This window comes from Sceloporus undulatus, chromosome 1 (genome assembly GCF_019175285.1).
Source record: "Sceloporus undulatus isolate JIND9_A2432 ecotype Alabama chromosome 1, SceUnd_v1.1, whole genome shotgun sequence".
Lineage (NCBI taxonomy): Eukaryota > Metazoa > Chordata > Lepidosauria > Squamata > Phrynosomatidae > Sceloporus > Sceloporus undulatus.
In genome coordinates, this window is record NC_056522.1 from 170,842,281 (window position 1) to 170,860,604 (window position 18,324).

The 18,324-nt window shown below is 39.7% G+C and overlaps 1 protein-coding gene across 2 annotated transcripts in view; it reads right to left on the reverse strand.

Moving 5' to 3' along the window:
* EBPL (EBP like) overlaps positions 1-18,324 on the reverse strand; it is a 30,928-nt gene that overhangs the window by 8,914 nt on the left and 3,690 nt on the right. The window contains exons 3-4 of one of the 2 annotated variants that reach the window (XM_042450491.1): positions 4,763-4,901; positions 2,825-2,938 (exon numbers count right to left, since the gene is read on the reverse strand). In XM_042450491.1, coding sequence (XP_042306425.1) covers positions 2,825-2,938; positions 4,763-4,901 — 253 coding nt within the window. Of the gene's footprint in view, positions 1-1,372; positions 2,939-4,762; positions 4,902-18,324 lie in introns of those variants that run through there. The other variant, XM_042450482.1, reaches the window with a different exon arrangement.

An 18,324-nucleotide genomic window follows, 5' to 3' on the forward strand; every position in this document is an offset into this window, starting at 1 on the left:
GTTAAAAACAGATCTAGCTCAATAAAGGGAAGGCTTTTGTGAGCATACAGGAACAGTTGCTGCAAACAAGATATTGTATATCTATGGAGAGACTAAAAAGTCTTCTGTTTCTATAGAGAACATCCCCTGCAGATAACAGAGGACAAGAAAACTTTATGGACACTCCAGAAGAGACAAAGCAGAGGAGCAAACTGCAAAATACTTTGGATAGGTGGCGGGACTAAGTGGAACAAAAGCCCTGAGGGGATATTTAACATGATAAAGGGCCCATTCAGACTACACTTTAACCTGGATCAGGAATCAATTCTAACACGTGAAGTTCATATTGGCCCCGATTCTGTCACAATCCATTTAGAGGCATGCACAAGCAAATGCCCTTTAGTCCGGGTCATCCAGATTCGGGGCAAAATCCGTCTTTTTTGAAAAAACGGGTTCCACGAAATATGAACCTGCCCCTGATCATGATCGGGGCAAATTCAGGGGAGGGATTAAGGGCAGAGGGTGGGCAGAGGGCGAGCATTCCCTCCCCTCAAAGGAGGAGGAGGAGGAGGAGGAAGGAGCCAGACGAAGGATGCAAAAAAGGGGCATCTGACAGGAGGCAAAAAAAGCAGAAAGGTGGATGGAGTGACTGACGGGGTCAATTTAGGGCAGGTCAGGAGGCCACAGCAAGCCATGGTTCTGGTCTCCAGCAGCGACCTTTTCCCTTTGGTTTTTTTTAATTATTTTTCTCCAACTATGTGCGTGTTTTTTGCTTCAGGTAGATTTATATTTAGACAGAATGTGGCTAGCTGCTTGTTCACTTTCCCTTTCATTTCCTGGCTTCCTCGCTGAAAGGACCCCTTTGCAAGAAGAGTACTTTGCAAAAAACTTTTTTTCCTTTGCGAATGAATGCTACAATTTGAATGTTAATGTTTCTCTTTCCAATTAAGCAAATTGGCAAATTGGCACAGCTTTTGCTACAGTCTCTAAGGAATTCAGGGGTAGCCTAGGGAAAGCAAAAAAATAAAATTTAAAAAATGCATCCTTTTCTGGCATTCTGAGGTGAGGAATTAATTATTATTATTATTATTATTATTATTATTATTATTATTATTATTATTATTATTACATGTGTATGAGGCATTCTGGGGTGGCAAGGATGCAGAGATGGCATTAACTTGCATTTTGGGGTTGAAAATGGGGCCAAGGGCAGATCATAACCTGCACTGACCCATATACCCACCACACACACCAGAGGTTTTTAATTTGACAGAAGCTGTGCATTATGGCACCTAGCTTTAAAAAAAAAAGGAGGAGGGAAGCACACTTCCGATGCCCCAATGAGTGCTGCAAACGTCACCTATGACTGTTGCTTGATTGACAGCAGGCACCTTAATGTTAAACCCGATTTCCCCAAGAGGGCATTTGGGTTAAAATGCCCCTGATTGGTAGTGGGCACTTGCTTACGGAGAGATTCGGGAGGGGGCCCCCCGAATCTGCCCAGTTCCTTCCAGGGCAAATCTGCCAGTGCGAATGGGGCCTTGGGAGAGGACAACACAGTTTTACTGCACTGTTTCTATGATGATCAGAGAGGAATAGTGCCAGAGTATATGGGAAGACATCACCATGCAGGAGAATCTCCATCTCCACACATTTTTGAGTTTGCTTTGAAGCATCTGAAGGCACACTCAAAAATCTGATTGAACTAGTACTGATGGAAGAAGCTTTTTATCATTTTCCCTATCCAAATCAAATTTCCTTACATTTCTTTTAGTCCTTTCCACTCACTGTAAGACAAACATCAGCTGTGGGAAAAAGTGATTGGAACAAGGGGAAATTATCCTGGAAGGAAAGGTTAAAGAGTCTTCACCTCTAGTACCACTGGATTGACAGCCCCACCACTGCATAAATGTAAAAACAAACACATTGTGATTGTTGAGGTATACTAAGTTGTGACTGGATGAGAGTCTAGTAAACTGGCAGGTGTAGGCCATGGTAGTTAGCTAAGTAAACCAGGTGATTATGTTAACCAATTAGAAATGTATAACTACCTTGTAGATCTGCTAGATTATGGGAGCATTGTTTGTATACTGCTCTTCATGCTGCTGTAATGGTAAGACAATGTTAGCATGCTGCTGAATCAGGATTTTTGACTGTGCTTTAATTTTTACTGCTGTGTACTGTGCCATTCATATTGTTTTGTTTTTGCTTCAGTTTTTAAAGACTTCTATTAAGTAAAGCTTTTGTTAAATGCCTCAAAACTCTGCTGTTGTTTTTTACAACCCCCCAACAGTTATATCTAATTTACATTTTGCCCACATGACATGAACTATGGCCTGAAATGACATAACTAGAAAGACTTAACAAAATGGTCCATGTTGACTGAGTCAAAGTGGTCAATACAAGAACCTAGTAACCTTTCCAGTAACCTAGATTTCCCTTGATTTGTTTTGTATGCATCACCACTGATGCGGGTCTACTGGGAAAAGCATGTGTGCCAGGGTCTGAATAAATGCTGGAAGATGAAGCATGGCACTCCAGGTGGGACTTGCTGGAAATAATTCGCCTGGTCCCATGCTGATAGCAGTCTGTCAAGCAAGGGGATAGCACAGCAAGGATATAGAAGAGTCCTAGGATACTCTGGATCCTACTGTCCACTTTTGTCAAAAAAGGTATTCCATTTTGAGTTCTTACATCTACTGGACACGTATAATATCCTCATTATTTGTCTTTTTTGCTATTTGACAGTTCATCATGCATTTTCTTGAGGGCTAACCAAGACTGAATTAATAGGCATCCAGGGATAACAACCCATATGCCATTAAAAAATACTAAATATACCCACAGATACATCCAGTTACTGGTGTTCAAGTTGGGGCTCTCGATGAGCCACTCTGGGCAAAAGGTCATCCATCCACCATACAATTCACATACACAGAGCGTAATCTGTATGAAATGTCTGCAATAAAAATAAAATTGTACGTTACACAGTAATTTGTTTGTATAAGCACTTGATAAGTCCATATACATTCAAGATATGCCCTTTATCATTAGCATTACAACTATGGGAAGGTCCTTGGAGGGCAAATTAATAATCTTAATTTGAAACAAATTCCTGGCCTTCAAAAATAAATCATTTAAAAAATATTTTTGATCACTGGGTACCCTTGAGAGAAGACAGTCTGTTTACTGTAGCTTTCTCAGTACAGTCAGCCCTCCATATTTGCAGCTTTGACTTTTGCAGATCTGATTATTCATTGATTTGATTTATATAGTCTCTCTCTGTATTCAAATAAGGCTTGTTAAAAGTCTGAGAATATTAGATTTATTGTAAAAACAAACCAAAAGTGTTTCTACTTTTTACCTTTATGGAAGGCTACAATACTTAATAGTCTCAAAAAGCTAGATTAATAAACTTCAGAACCTAACTCTTTATTCCCCTATTCACTTTTTGGGGGGGCAGAATTTATACAGGACTACACATACAGTGTAGGCCTTCTGAAGTATTGTCACCTGAACAAACTCCCCAAGTTTCAACCATTTAAACTGAACTGTTTTTTTAGAAACAAAAACCACCAGGGCCCTCCGTTCTGGTAGTCAAGGGTTCCTGTCTCAGCCCAGGATTTCCTCTGCCCCATCCCGGATTCGCCCCTTTTCACTTGCTGCCCCTCACTCCTGGAACCTTCTTCCTCCACAAGCAAGAGCCATCACTTCTTTAACCAGCTTCAAAACGGAGCTGAAAACCTTCCTATTCAGAGAAGCTTTCCCAGGCATCGCATAATTGTCGCTTACTATCTGATGTTCTGTTGTTGGCTGTTTATCGATCCATTTCCTGTATTCCTATGTACTGTATATGTATTATCCTACTTGTGATTATGTATTTTCTCTGGATAATGATTAACCATCCATTATGAAGCCTTGCCCTCCCTCCAGTCCATCTGCCTTGGTCCAGACCTCGGAGGTTGAGAGGAACTGCTGGACCTCTTACCCTTTCCCTCCACCACTCCCTTCTCCTTCTGTGTCATGTCTTTTTAGATTGTAAGCCTGAGGGCAGGGAACCGTCTAACTAAAAAGATTGCATGTACAGCGCTGTGTAAATTTACAGCGCTTCATAAATAAAGGTTAATAATAATAATAATAATAAGTTGAAATAACAAATGCTTCAACCAATTATTGCCTTTTGCCACTGGGATATTATTTTGTCCCTGACAATGTAACATAATGGAAGGGGGCAAAAAAGATCCCATACTGTTTTTGTGCAAGACGTGAGGCACCAAAGCAGAAATTGTTGGACCTATTCAAATGAACCCTGGAATTCTCATTGGGAGTTGGAAAATACAAGAAACATACATTAAACCTTTAGTACACTGAAATTCTAATTATGGTTAGAAAATACCACCAAAATCACCCAATGCAAATTTTTTCCTCAAAACAATTTTATGTATTACCTTCTCAAATATCAGTTATGAACTACCTCTATAGATTTGCAGGGACTAACCAAGTTTTTTTTTTAATGTTTCAACTTAACATCACCATAAAGCTTTAACACATTTTTCATAGTATGATCTCTACATGATATCTGGCAGAGGAATAAACAAGAATTAATTTTTCACAGTTAAGCCCATCGCTATTTTGTATTGCTTTTGTTATTTGAAGCCTGAAATTAAACAACATCCTTTTATGTCTTCTGCACTCATCATATACAAATGCAAAATAATTAAGAAATGATATCAAAGAAGTATTTTTTGTAATAAAATAGATTCATTACTTTACAAATAATTACCGGTAATGCTTCTGTTTGAGAATAGAATAAATGAGAACCAATGCTAAAAGGCCATCCAAAAAAACCGTTAGCATCTCCAGTGAGACGATAGTAGGATCGGAGTGTAGCCATCTTACATCTGCTTTGCCATATTCCTTCCCTGTAGAAAATTAAATATACCATTAGCTTATGGTGCAGGGGTAGGCAACCTTTTTGAGCCGGGGGCCGGGTTGCTGTCCCTCAGACAACTGGGGGGCCAAAGCCAAAAAATAAATAATTAAATATTTTTTTTAAATTAAATGCCATATATAAATAAACCCGGACAACGTAGGACAAAATTTTCACACATGGCAGACACCTTTTTTACACAACAATGGAGGACACGTGCAAAAAATGATCGATTTTTAAAAACATGTTAACTATAAATGCTGTTTCTGAGGCTTCCTATAGGGACAATTCTTGCCCCCCAAAGGCCCCGGCGGACAACTGGCGGCATGACCCAGGCTGGGGGCCGGTTACCAAGGCCTGCCATCCGGCCCGCGGGCCGCAGGTTGCCTAGACCTGTTATGGTGTATAATTATTGAATTGGCATACATTAAATACTTGGAGTTAGATCCAACATTGGTCCCAAGACTGGACTCACTGATAGGCCTTATTAGTCACAATTTCTGTAAATCTCATTCATTTCTCAGTGTAATTGTTCTAGTTGGGGCTATCACTGGATTTAGCTCCAGATAAGAGCTGGCAAAAAGTGAGTCTAGACCATACTGTGGGGCAAGTGAGAAGTAAGATGCCTTAATTTGGACCACAGCCACTTTTATTTATTTGTTTGTGCAGGTAAAGCATTTTAATTCTACTATTCAGCCAAACAGGGCTCTCAGAGCAGCTTATATAAAGTTAATAAAAAATAGCACAAACCCTACTTCCAGACTTACAGTTAATAAAATCATGTGTTTTATTTGGCACACACAGAGAGAGGAAAAAACGGGTCAATAAATCTTTTTTTAAGTTTTTATTTAAACAAAATTTAACAAGACAATACCTTACATACACCAAACAAATACAAATACAAAATGAATTCAATACAAAAGTACAGTAGGTCACATATGATACATATGGCCTAAGCTGTCACAAATAGGGTTGAGTTACATGTATCTTATCTTCTTGCTTTGTTCCCCTTCCTGGACGTTGTTTAGACTTCTGTCCTTTCCTGTTTGTTTAGTTTCCTATCTAAATTCTTTTCCCCCCGACTCCATGCTTTATAATTGTGTTTCTATCATCCATAATTGTTGCATTACAACACATCAAATGTCAAGAAATATATTTATTTCTTTTCCCCAGAGATGTATATTTCCCTATTGATTTATTATTCCTTCCTTGGAGGTCTTTAAACAGAGGCTGGATGGCCATCTGTCAGGGATGGGTTACGGGGTTGAGACTGCCATGGTTGCCTTGGTCGATGATCTCCGTCTGGGCATCAACAGGGGAAGCGTGTCCCTGTTGGTGCTCTTGGACATCTCAGCGGCTTTCGATACCATAGACCATGGTATCCTTCTGGAGCGCCTGGCAGAGGTAGGAATCGGGGGCACTGCGCTCCAGTGGTTCCGGTCCTACCTCTCTGGGAGGTTCCAGATGGTGCAGCTGGGAGACGTGCGCTCCGGTAAGAGGGCCCTTACATCTGGGGTCGCTCAAGGAGCCATTCTGTCTCCCATGCTTTTCAACATTTACATGAAACCGCTGGGAGAGATCATCCGGAGACATGGGGCGCGGGGTTATCAGTACGCTGATGACACCCAAATAGTCTTCTCTATGTCTCCGACTGATGCAGTGACCGGGGATGGCATCTCTCCTCTCGTGGCCTGTCTGGAGTCGGTAATGGGCTGGATGAGGGAAAACCGACTCAGTCTGAATCCAGAGAAAACGGAGGTGCTCGTGATAGGTTCCCCCGGCCCAGGGATGGTGGTGGTTCCACCTGTTCTGAACGGGATCACGCTTCCCGTGAAGGACTCGGTACGCAGTCTGGGGGTGCTCTTTGACTCGTCCCTCCACCTTACAGCTCAGGTGGACGCGACGGTTAGGAGCACCTGTTATCAGCTTCGGCTGGACCGGGTGCACCTTGAAACGGTAGTACATGCTCTGGTAACCTCTCGTTTGGACTTCTGCAATGTGCTCTACATGGGGCAGCCCTTGTACCATACCCGGAAGCTACAATTAGTGCAAAATATGGCAGCCAGACTGGTTACTGGCATATCCAGAGCCAGCCATATAACACCAGTGCTCAAAGACCTGCACTGGCTGCCTATTCGCTTCCGGGCACAATACAAGGTGCTGGTTATTACCTATAAAGCCCTAAATGGCTTGGGCCCAGGATACCTTGAAGACCGCCTCTCCCCATACAATCCGCCCCGCTCTCTCAGAACATCTGGGAAGCAGTTATTGAGGGTCCCAGGGGCCAGGCTAGCCTCCACGTCTAGGAGAGCCTTTACCATCTCGGCCCCGACCCTCTGGAATTCTCTGACCAATGAGCTCCGCTCGGCCACCTCCCTGGCCCAGTTTAAAAAGGGGCTTAAAACTTTTTTGTTCAGGTTAGCATTCCCTGACATATGCCCCAATTAGTTCTTCCCCCCCTCTGCCAGCAGTGGCAAGTTGGTTAGATTGTTTTAATGTTTTATATTACTGTATTTTAATTCTTTAATTGTATTTGTTGTATGGATGTTTTATAATGCTGTACACCGCCCTGATTATACAGAAGGGCGGTATAGAAATAAAATTTTTATTATTTATTATTATTTATTTCCCTTGCAAACTTATACACACACACACACACATATATATGCTTGCATATGTACATACACACACATATACATATATACATCCATACATACACATGCATATCCATGCTCCTTAATATTTATATGCACTCATATATACATATATTCACCCTCTCTTGTTTAACCTATTTTGTTTTCTGCTAATCTTTATTTTGCTTTGCTTTATTTTGTTCTGTTTTGGTTTTAATTTGAGTTAGATTATTCCTTTTATTAGCTTCTTCTCAATGTACTTTTTAATACCATTCCATTCTTTTTCGTTAAACTTATCTATAGTATTCTTTCCTTTGTTTTCTTTCATAAGGTTAGTTAACATATCCATTTCTATAGCCTCATATAGTTTGCTAAGCCATTCATACACTGTTGGTGTGGTTGACCTTTTCCAATGCTTAGCGAATGTGATTCTCGCACTTGTTACCATGTATAGTATTATTCATTTTTTTTCTTGATCTATTTTGATTTCCAGAGCAGATGTCATGTTTAGGAGAAATAGGAGTGGGTCCCACAGTATCAGAATTTGTAGAGATTCTGCCATTACTGGACGTATTTGTTGCCAAAATTTCTCCGCTTCCTTGCATTTCCACCATATATGTATGTAATTTGCGTTAATCTTGTGACACTTCCAGCAAGCACTCGATCCAGTCTTATATATAAAATTCAGTTTATTAGGCGACATATGCCAATGATGAAGCATCTTGAAGAAGTTTTCCCTATAGTTTTGGCATAGAGTGAATTTGTAACTGTCATTCATGGTTTTTCCCCGTTCCTCAAGCTTAATTGTTCTTCCTGTCTCTGAGGCCCATTTCAGCATGGTATCTTTTATTGTGTCTTGTTCCAGATCTCTGTCTATCAAAATTTCATAATATTTGGAGATATGTCTTGGTTTTTTGTCAGATATGTTAGTGTCCAGCTCTGTCTTTTGGTTACTGATTCCTTCATTTTTTACATCTAATCTATATCTTTCTGCCAGTTGTCTATATAGGTACCAGTTGTTCAAATTGATTTCGCTCCTCAGTTGGTCGCTTGTTTTAAGTTCTCCTTCTTTATTTAAAATGTCTCTGTATGTTATCCATTTAGTCGTCTTGTAATATTTGGTTCTTTTAAAGAAAGCTTCTTGTGGGGAAACCCACAAGGGTAATTCGTAATAGAACATTGTTTTGATTTTATTCCATGCTTTCAGTAGGGCATTCCTTACAAAATGGTGGGAGAAAGCTTTATTTACTATGAGCTTGTTATACCATAGAAAGGCATGGAATCCATAGTTTAATTGAATGCTTTCCAAAGTCAAAAGTCTTTCATTATTCAGATTGAACCAATCTTTTAGCCAACTTAGACAGGCTGCCAGATAGTACATTTTGAGGCTGGGAAACGCACAGCCTCCTTGACATTTTTTATCTGTTAATATTTTTTGTCTGATTCTAGCCTTGTGCCCACTCCAGAGAAATTTATTTATCTCTTTCTGCCACTTTTCTATTTGGGATATTTGGGATAGGACCGGTAGATTTTGGAACAAGAAGTTAAATCTGGGTATGATGTTCATTTTTATTAATGCCACCTTCCCAAAGAAGGATAGATTCAATCTTGACCATTTTTCCAGATCCATCTTGATTTCCTTGAAGGTTGTGTTGTAGTTATTATGGTATAGGTCAATATTTCTCCCTGTTATAACTACTCCCAGATATTTAGCTTTTTTTCCCACTCTGTAACCCGACTTTTCTTGCAATATTTTTTCTTCTTTTTTCGTCATGTTTTTAGTTATTATTACCGTTTTTTCTTGGTTTATTCTAAACCCTGAATATAATCCATACTCTTGTAATATGTTGTTTAGATGGTTTATACTGCCGATTAGATCTTCCAAGTACAAAATAATATCATCCGCAAATGCTCGCATTTTGAAACTATGTTCTTGAATCTGAACTCCCTTTATCGTTCTTTCCATCCTTATTTGATTATTTAATATTTCTAGTAGTAAGATAAATAAAAGGGGCGACAGAGGGCACCCTTGCCTAGTTCCCCTCTCTATTATTACGGTCTCAGATCTTTCTTCATTTATTATTATCTGTGCATTCTGCTCCATGTAAATCCTTTTGATCCAGTTCTCAAAGGTGGTACCCCATATCTATTTTTTTTAATTGTGTCTAGTAAAAAAGACCAACTGACCCAATCAAAAGCCTTTTCTGCATCTAGCAGAATCATAGCTAATTTTTTATCATTGTGGTGTTCAAAGTATTCGATTACATCTAGTGTTATTCATATGTTGTCTCTCATTTGTCTTCTTGGCAAAAAGCCATTTTGGTCTTCATGTATTGTACGGTTCAAGATTTTTTTCAGTCTCTCTGCCAGGATTAAGGTGAAGATCTTGTAATCGTTATTGAGTAATGATATGGGTCTGTAGTTCTTCGGGTCATCTTTTTCTTTATTCTCTTTGGGTAGCAGAATGATGTATGCTGTTTTCCAGGAGTCTGAGATTCCAAAATTTCTTATATCATTGAACGTTTCTTTTAATGGGTGGATCAAGACTTCTTCGAAGTGTTTGTAATAGGCGGCTGAAAGTCCATCTGGACCAGGAGCCTTATTAGGTCTGAGTTTTTTAATTGCCTCAGATATTTCTTGTACTGTAATATTTTTATTTAAGTCCTCTTTTTCTATTTCTTTTAGTTGTACTAGTTTTTGTTTGTCTAAGTAATTCTGAGTTTCTTCTTTTTTATTAGTTCCATTTTCCTTCCTTGCGTATAACTCTTGGTAGTATTCCTTGAAGATCTCCTTTATTCTATTATTGTCCGTCGTTCTTTCACCTTTATATTTTAATTCTGTAATTATCTTTTTTTTCTTCAAGTCTTCTTAGTTTAGCGGCTAAGAATTTCCCACATTTGTTTCCAGATCCAAAGTGTATTTGCTTTGTCTTCTTCAACTTCTTTTCTATCTCTTTTGTTGCTAATAGTCTCAGTTGGTGTTGCAAATCCTCTACTTCATATTTCAGTTTTTTGTCGCCCGTCCTTTTCCATTCTTCCTCCTTAACTTTTAGTCTAGCTGATATTGTTTTTTCTCTTTGCATCTCTTTCTTCTTTTCTTCTGATTGCAACTTGATAAAGAGCCCTCTTACGACAGCTTTGCTGGCGTCCCATATTATATTACTGTATTTGATATCTTATCTGTTTTATTCTCTTTGAAGTACAAGTTTAGTTCCTTAGATAAATACTTCTTGTTTTCTTCTTTGTCTAATAATGAGTTCTGTAATCTCCAATTAAATTGTCTCTTTTTTTCCAGTATATCTAATACGATTGGATTATGGTCTGAAACTTTTTTGAGTAGTATGTCCATGTTGTTTACCACATTTGCTAGTTTATTTGAAACAAGAAATAGGTCAATCCGTGAGAAGGAATCTTGTGTTTCTGAATAAAAGGTATATCCACTCGCTCCCTTGTATTTATGACTCCATACATCAATCAGGTTATGATCTTCTTGTAATTTAAAAAAGGATATTGGAAGTTTTCCTTGGTTTGGTTGAATCTTTTTCCCTTTATTTGATTTCCTATCCAATGTGGGTTCTCTAACAGCGTTAAAATCCCCCAAAAGTATAATTTCCGAGTATTTTGTATTATTTATTTGTTCATGTAGGGAAGTATAGTATTTTCCTTGATTGTTTTGGGACGAATATATTCCAACTACAAGTATAATCCTATTTTGAGATTTTATTTCCACTGCGACGTACGCTCCTTCTTCATCTTTGAAGATTTCTTTTGTTTGGTATTTTCTACTCACATATATTGCAACGCCCCCTTTTCTGGTTTTGGATAGAGAAGAGAAACAAGTACCTAGTTTAGGATTTCTGGTGTATTTGCTGTCTTTTTCTTTTATTTTTATTTCTTGAATACATGTGATGTCGCTCTTCAGTTTTTCCAGATAATGGAATACAATGCTTCTTTTGTACTTAGAATTGATTCCTTTGATGTTCCAAGAAGTTACTTTCATTCTTTTGTTATTGGTTGGTTTTCCCCCCCTTTTGTTTGTTCTAGTTCTGTTCCTTTTGGTCCTGTTGTTTTTGGTCCACCCTTTCCGCCCCTTTTTAATTTGTCCTTTTGCTTTAATTCAGTAAGAATAAAATAAGTTTATTGTTGTAAGTATAAAAAATGAAATAAGAAAGAAGCGGGGGGGGGGGGAGAAAAAAAGAACAACAATCTGTTGTTGTTTGTTTTTGTTTAGTTGTCCAAACTATGTCTCTACTGGATCGTTTAAGTCTAACAGATATTCCAGATCTTTTTCTTTGTGTATTATAGTGTTGTTTTTTTCTTCTGTAGTTTCTTCTTTGTTTCTCTCCTGGTCTTCCTTATTATTATCTCGATCTTCTTCTCTGTCTTTTATCTTTTTGTATGGTTCTTCACCTCCTGTGTCGTCTTTCTTTTTGTTGTTTCTGTTTTTCCATTCTCTTTTATAGTGATGGTTCTCCTTTATCTTTATGTTCTTTCCTCAGTCTTTTCTCCACTTCTTGGGCCTTTTCTTCATTATCTATTTTATGTCTTCTTTGATTGTAAAAGAAGGTTAATCCTTCGATTCTTTCCCATTTAAAGTTGATGTCTAAATGATTTAGTAGTTGTGTCAATGACTTATATTTGGTTCTCGCCTGTAATATCTGAGGTGGCAGGTCTTTAAAGATTTTTGTTTCGTTTCCTTCGATAACTAGTTTTCTATTGTAGTTTTTTTGTATTATTAAGTCCCTTATTTTAGATTGTACGAAACAGACCACCACATCTCGTGGGATCTTTTTCTCTCTCGCCTGTATTGAATTCACACGGAAGATTCTGTCCACCTCTATTTCCATTGCCTCTTCCTTCAGGCCTAGGAGTTTGGCTAGATCTGGTAGTATTCTTTCTGCGAGATCCTCATTGGTTTTCTCTGGTAGGCCTCTAATCTTGATGCATCTGTCCCTGTACCTCAATTCACTGTTCAATTCTGTGATATACTGTGTCCTTCGTTTGCTCTGTAGTTCTTTGGATATGTGTTCTAGGTCTCTAGTTCTTTCCTTCACCTCTAAAATTTCCTTCTGGGTATTTTTTAATTCTAAAGCTATTTTTTCAATTCTTTTTCCATGGCTGTCCATTTCCTTTTTAAAGTCTTTTCTCATCTCAATTCTGGCCTCTTTTATTTCCTCTCTGATCTCTTGAATTGATTCCTTCAGGTCGTCTTTCATTTCCTGTCAAAGGTCTTTTATTTCTTGTCTCATTTTTCGTATCTCTTCTAAGATGTGTAACGATGGATCACTTATTTTAATAGAACCTTCTGTTGAGCCTCTTCTCTGTTGTAGCTGGTTTGCATTTGGCGTCTTTTTGTTAGCTGCCATTTTCCCTAGATTGTCCTCTCCCTCAGACTTTGGTTTACGGTCCAAAAAGAACAGAGATACAAATTATGAGAAAGGAGGGAAAGCAATATCCAGAGGGAGAGGGGAGAAAACCAAATGAGGAAAAAGAACAGCAACAATTAAGTGAAAACAAATGAATTTTATAACAGCACCAATATAATCCTTCTTGTTAACCCTTGTTTTTAGATAGATACTTTCCAGCTGACTTTTTTCCTCTAAGAGGAAAGAAGGGTATCATTATTTTTACTATCCTTTAACTTGGTGCTACCAATGAAGCTTTATCCTTTCTCCCCTCCTTCCCCCCCCCCCGCCAGATATGAGTTTTTGTGTTTATATTAGGTGTACGGGAAAATCCTTAAATCTTCCCACTGAATTTAACTGAACAGTGATGCATAGGTTTCACATAGGGAATTATACATAAAGCCGCCCTCCAGTAACATATTTCATATTTACATAAAATTGTTTCTTACTTTTCCTTTTCTTAATTGAGCGCTTCTTGTTTCCATCCACTTTTTTGATGCTTCCCTCTATGCCTTTATTTCTTAAGTCTTATATATAATGTCCTTCTGGTCTCTCAATGGGGTTACACACAATTTTCAGAGTCTTTGTTACCTTTTCACATCAGCCTTTCCCCTTTTCCAATAATTCCTCCAGTATGGACCAGAATGGGCCACCCAGTTCGCTGATGCTGAATTGGAATTATTAAGGAAAAGATAGAGGAGAGCAGTAGACCAAAGTGTTGAGTGGCCCTGAAAGTTGTCTCCTCCCCTCACTCAAGCAAGGAGAGGGCAGGGAGTAAAGAAGAGAAAGAAAAAAAAAGTTTTTTATAAGATTAAAGAGAGCATTGAGTGGACTCAAACAGAAAGAGAGGATTGAAGATGCACAAGGCTCTTTCTTCTTCTTTTTTTCTTTTTTTACAGCAGACAGGAGCCACTGCTTTATATTTGCATTGAGACTGTGGGAACTGACTTTGCGCATCTCTTCTCTCTTTCTCCCCTCTATCTGGCTTTTTTCTCCTTTACTAGTGATGCTTCTGAAACTCATGTCTTTTCATTTCCTGGTCTCAGTATCTGTCTTTTAAGTTATGTCTCCAGGCTCTGTCTTTTATTTGCCACCAAACCACCCTTTGTCCAAGGCTCTGTAGTCTCACAGTCTCATTTCATTATTCTCTGGCTCGCTCACATGAAGGAGGAAAGGAGAAGATAGCACGGAAAAGCAAAGGGAAAAAAGGAAGAAAAATGTATATATTGGTCTTCCAGACACACTCAAAAAGCTACACACTGTGTCCAAGTTATGTTATCTCCTTTTCCAGCCTCTCACCTCTTCCCTCATAAATCATGGAGTTCCTCCAGCAGCACGATCCTGGGGGTTTGGGCTGTGCACGGAAGAAATCTGAGCTAATTAAACGCTGCAGCTGGGGAGAGTCATTTTTAAAGGCACCATGCAGCTGTAAAGCAGCAACTCTCGCCGCTGAGATAAATCTCCAAGAGTGGAAACTTTTAGTCAGGTTGAAGGATAAACAACCGTCCTCGCAAGCTTCTTTTCTATTTATTGTCCATGTATCTTAATAAGGCAAGGGCTCACCGCTTTCCTCATCAAAGTGAGAGACTGGAGTGGGAGGCTTCAGTTTCCCTTACGTCTTGGGGATCAGGGTCTGTAAACAATCCCTTACACCCCCACGTTTGGGAAAACCCCCTTCGAACTGAGGAGTTAAACCCCCTTATCGGAGGGGTTATGGACGGGTCATTGACATCCCCGTTCCTCCAAGAACCACCCCTGTCAGAGAACCAGGTAGCAGAGCTCAAACACCCACGTCCTCCTTTGGCTCCATCTTGCCTGGAAGTCTCAATAAATCTTTTTGTTAGTTCTGAAGGGTCATCCTTCCAGCTGCATCTCCCTCTCCTACAGACTGCTGGAAAGGCTGCTGGTTGAGACATCTGAAGTAGGAGAACCAATCTCACCTGGGTGTGCATTGCTTAGGGTTAGTCTATTTAAAATGTAAGAGTTTTGAAAGTACACTTGTCCCTCCATACTTGCTAGGCTTAGGAGCACAAGACCCTCGTGAATATGGCAAAAACCACAAATAACAAAAACACCATATTTTTTACCTCAGAAGACACCTCTCTAGGAATCTCTAGGTCCTCCAGTGCAATTCTGTGGTCAACATCATAGAAGTACACTGGAGGAGCTACAAATGCCTAGTAGAGTATTTTCTCTAGGAATCTCTAGGTCTTTCAGTGCAACTTTTAGTTAAAGTTGACCATAGAGATGCACTGGAGGACCTAGAGATTCCTAGAGAGAACATATTAATCAAATCTGTGAATAATCAAAGCCGCAAATATCAACCCCACAAATATGGAGGGATGAGTGTATAATAGCAAAAACAGATAAAAACAGGATGAAACAGAGATACTAATGTATGAATACTTCTAAGTGTGGTTTAACGCAGTCATACATATCAGAGTGCTCCCACAGAGATTGTAGATTAAAATTTCTAGAATGTTTTGGAAGACTGCAAGTATGGACTTCTATTTTGCTTTGCAGTTGAGGGCTGCCTTTCTGTTTAATTCCATCTACTGACTATTGTAGAGTACACACTGGGCTGTTACCATCTGTAGGTATCCTGAGAGATAGAATCCTACTAAGGGGGAGTAGCATGTGCAGGAAAACCTTCAAAAAACTATTAACAGTTTTTTTTAAATACTTATTTTTTTTCTTTAAATTTTAGAGCCTAAACCTGAGACATGGAGTGGTCCCTAGTGATATTATCAAGTTTGATACAGTAAGAAATATTCACAGTTGCTTAGACCATGGTATTCAACTAAAAAAAATAAATAAACAATATTTCTCTAGTTGGATGTTAACTTTTCCAAACTCTGTATTGAGCAGGAAAAAAGCACATCTCTGCTTTTGACACCTTTGCAAGAACTGCACTTAACAGCTCAAGGGAGTTGTAGCCCCAACCAAATAAAGATTTCTGAGCTTTGCTTTAAAGAGAAAAATTCCAGTTCCCAGCTCTGTTTTAAACACTTTTGCAAACACATGGGAGTTCTCTCACCAAAACAACTTTTCCAAGAAAAAATACGTTTTACAAACTCTGCTCTGATTGACAGTGTTTTAGTGGCCACAGATTCTCTTTTACAGTTGAAGTGTTTGTTGTGGAGTTGTCTCTCATCTCTACAATAGCAATAATCCCAATAATGATACTGATAAGCACAAATTTGGGGTGGGGGGTGATAGTGGAAATTATGAACAACCAGTCAATCATATTTACACATATTTATGTGTAGCAATTCCTACTGATTTTAATGGCAATTTAAAGTCCTGAGAATCAAACACATCCCAGTCATGGCTTCAAGCGTTGTTTGCAGGTGATGAAGACAAAGGAGAAAGAGCTGAGAGACAGAAAGGAAGAGAAAGATGATAAGTTTAGCTAGAGGTGTAAGTATGAGAAAGAAGATGGAGATTGAGGGAGAAGATTAATAAAAGCAGGAGAATTCTGTGAAGGAAATAGGGCACGTTACAGACCGCCCAAAACGGGCAGTCTCGCACTGCTGCCGGTTGCTCCGCGAGGGAGCCGCAGCAGCCAAACCGTGCGGCTTCCTCGCGGAGCAAAAAGAAGCCCCAAAATGGCACTTCTTCTTGAGCCCCGGATGGGACGCTACGAGGCGCTATTCACGCTGTCATATCCAGGATGCGACGTGCGGACGCTATGCATCCGGCACGTAAAAATGGCGGCACCCATGTGTATAGGGCGCCGCCATTTTTACGCCCCCGTCACATGCTAGGGGTGAGGCCGGTGTGGACGCTAGGTCCTCGGCCAACCCCTAGCAAGTGATGGGGGCGCCGCAAAGGGCAGAAAGAGGGCAATGGAAAGGGACCAGGGAAGAACAGAGAAGATGTGTTGGAGCACTTGCAGCTGCAAGCACATATTTCCTCAGACCAGTCTGGAGACACAGCAAGGCTCTACGTTCCCCATTCTGCTAGGGGCCTGAGCAGATGGGGCAGGATAGCACAGGCTGAGCCAGTGCTATCCTGCCCCCAGTGTGCAATGCTTACTGGTCTCAACACAATTATTTAAAATGGTTCTGTTCTGTATGGGCAGTGGAGACATTTTTAGAAGAGTTGAATTCATTATGAACACAACAGTGCTTGTGACAAGTATATTTTCCCTCCAATGGTACTGAAATGACATGACATCCCAACAGTCTAACTGAAACAAAAGCATTGTGGAGGAAACGCAGAATCATCAAGTGGGAAGAAACCACAAAGGCCAACCTGTCCAACCCTCTGCCATGCAAAAATACACAATCAAAGCATTCTCAACAGATGGCCATCCAGCCGCTTCTAGCTACTTCTAGCTACACTTATCATCCTCCCTTTCCCTTCCTTTCTCTCCTTAGATCTTTCTCCTTTGCCTTCCACAACTCCAAGAAATTCCTGACGCCAATATTTGCACCACTGATTTTGCTTTTAATGAGGTACGAACCCCCCACCCACCCAGATGAAAAGGATTAAAATGTCTCTCCCACCAAGTAATTTTTATGCTTGACTCTTCCCCCCAACACTACTCCCATTCTGAGAAAAGTGTTTGTGTAAGCTTTAATTTAATTCTACTTTAAATAAATAAACCTCAAATTAATTATATTATTATTATTATTATTATTTAATTATAAAATTATTATAATAAACTATCATGGGCCACACACACACTGGTGTTACTCCAAGATTTGCCCCCCCATCACCAGTTATGTTTAATATCAAATTAATATTACAAGGAACCCAGATTTGACCCCACTGTGGAAGTCTGATCTCTTAGTGGATTTGAAGAGTTGGTCAGGGTGATCAGAGAGGAAGAGGGTGCCCACCTGGATTAGACATCAGATTTACCAGCACAATCCTTTTGTGCCTGAAGAGGATGAGGGGAATATGGCCAAAGGTGATTGCACAAAACTACCTGGGGCAAGGAAGCACTGGCAATCCCTTTGTCTGATGGGTTTATAGCAATCACCCAACTATCTGTTTCTAGTCTTAACTATTCTTCCCTCCATGGGAAACCAATTACCAAAGCTCCTTTCAAGCCTGGTTTCTGCCTGCAAGACACGCAAAACAGCTCCTCTTTGGTCCTGGTCTAATAGCAGGCACGCACTCTGTCGGTTTACTGAGCTAAGGAGATTATCACACATGGCGCCTTCGTCACCCAAATGTCATCAAAATGGGGCAGAAGCATCACAGTGTGATCATGCCTGGCGCCTGTAAACAAACGGAAGCATTATCATCACGTCATGGAATCATCAAGGAAGCAGCCCTTTTCTTATTAACGGATTAATCTGTTAATAATAAGAAAAGGGCTTCTCCACTGACGATCCCATGATGATTATGCTTCCATTTCAGTTTAG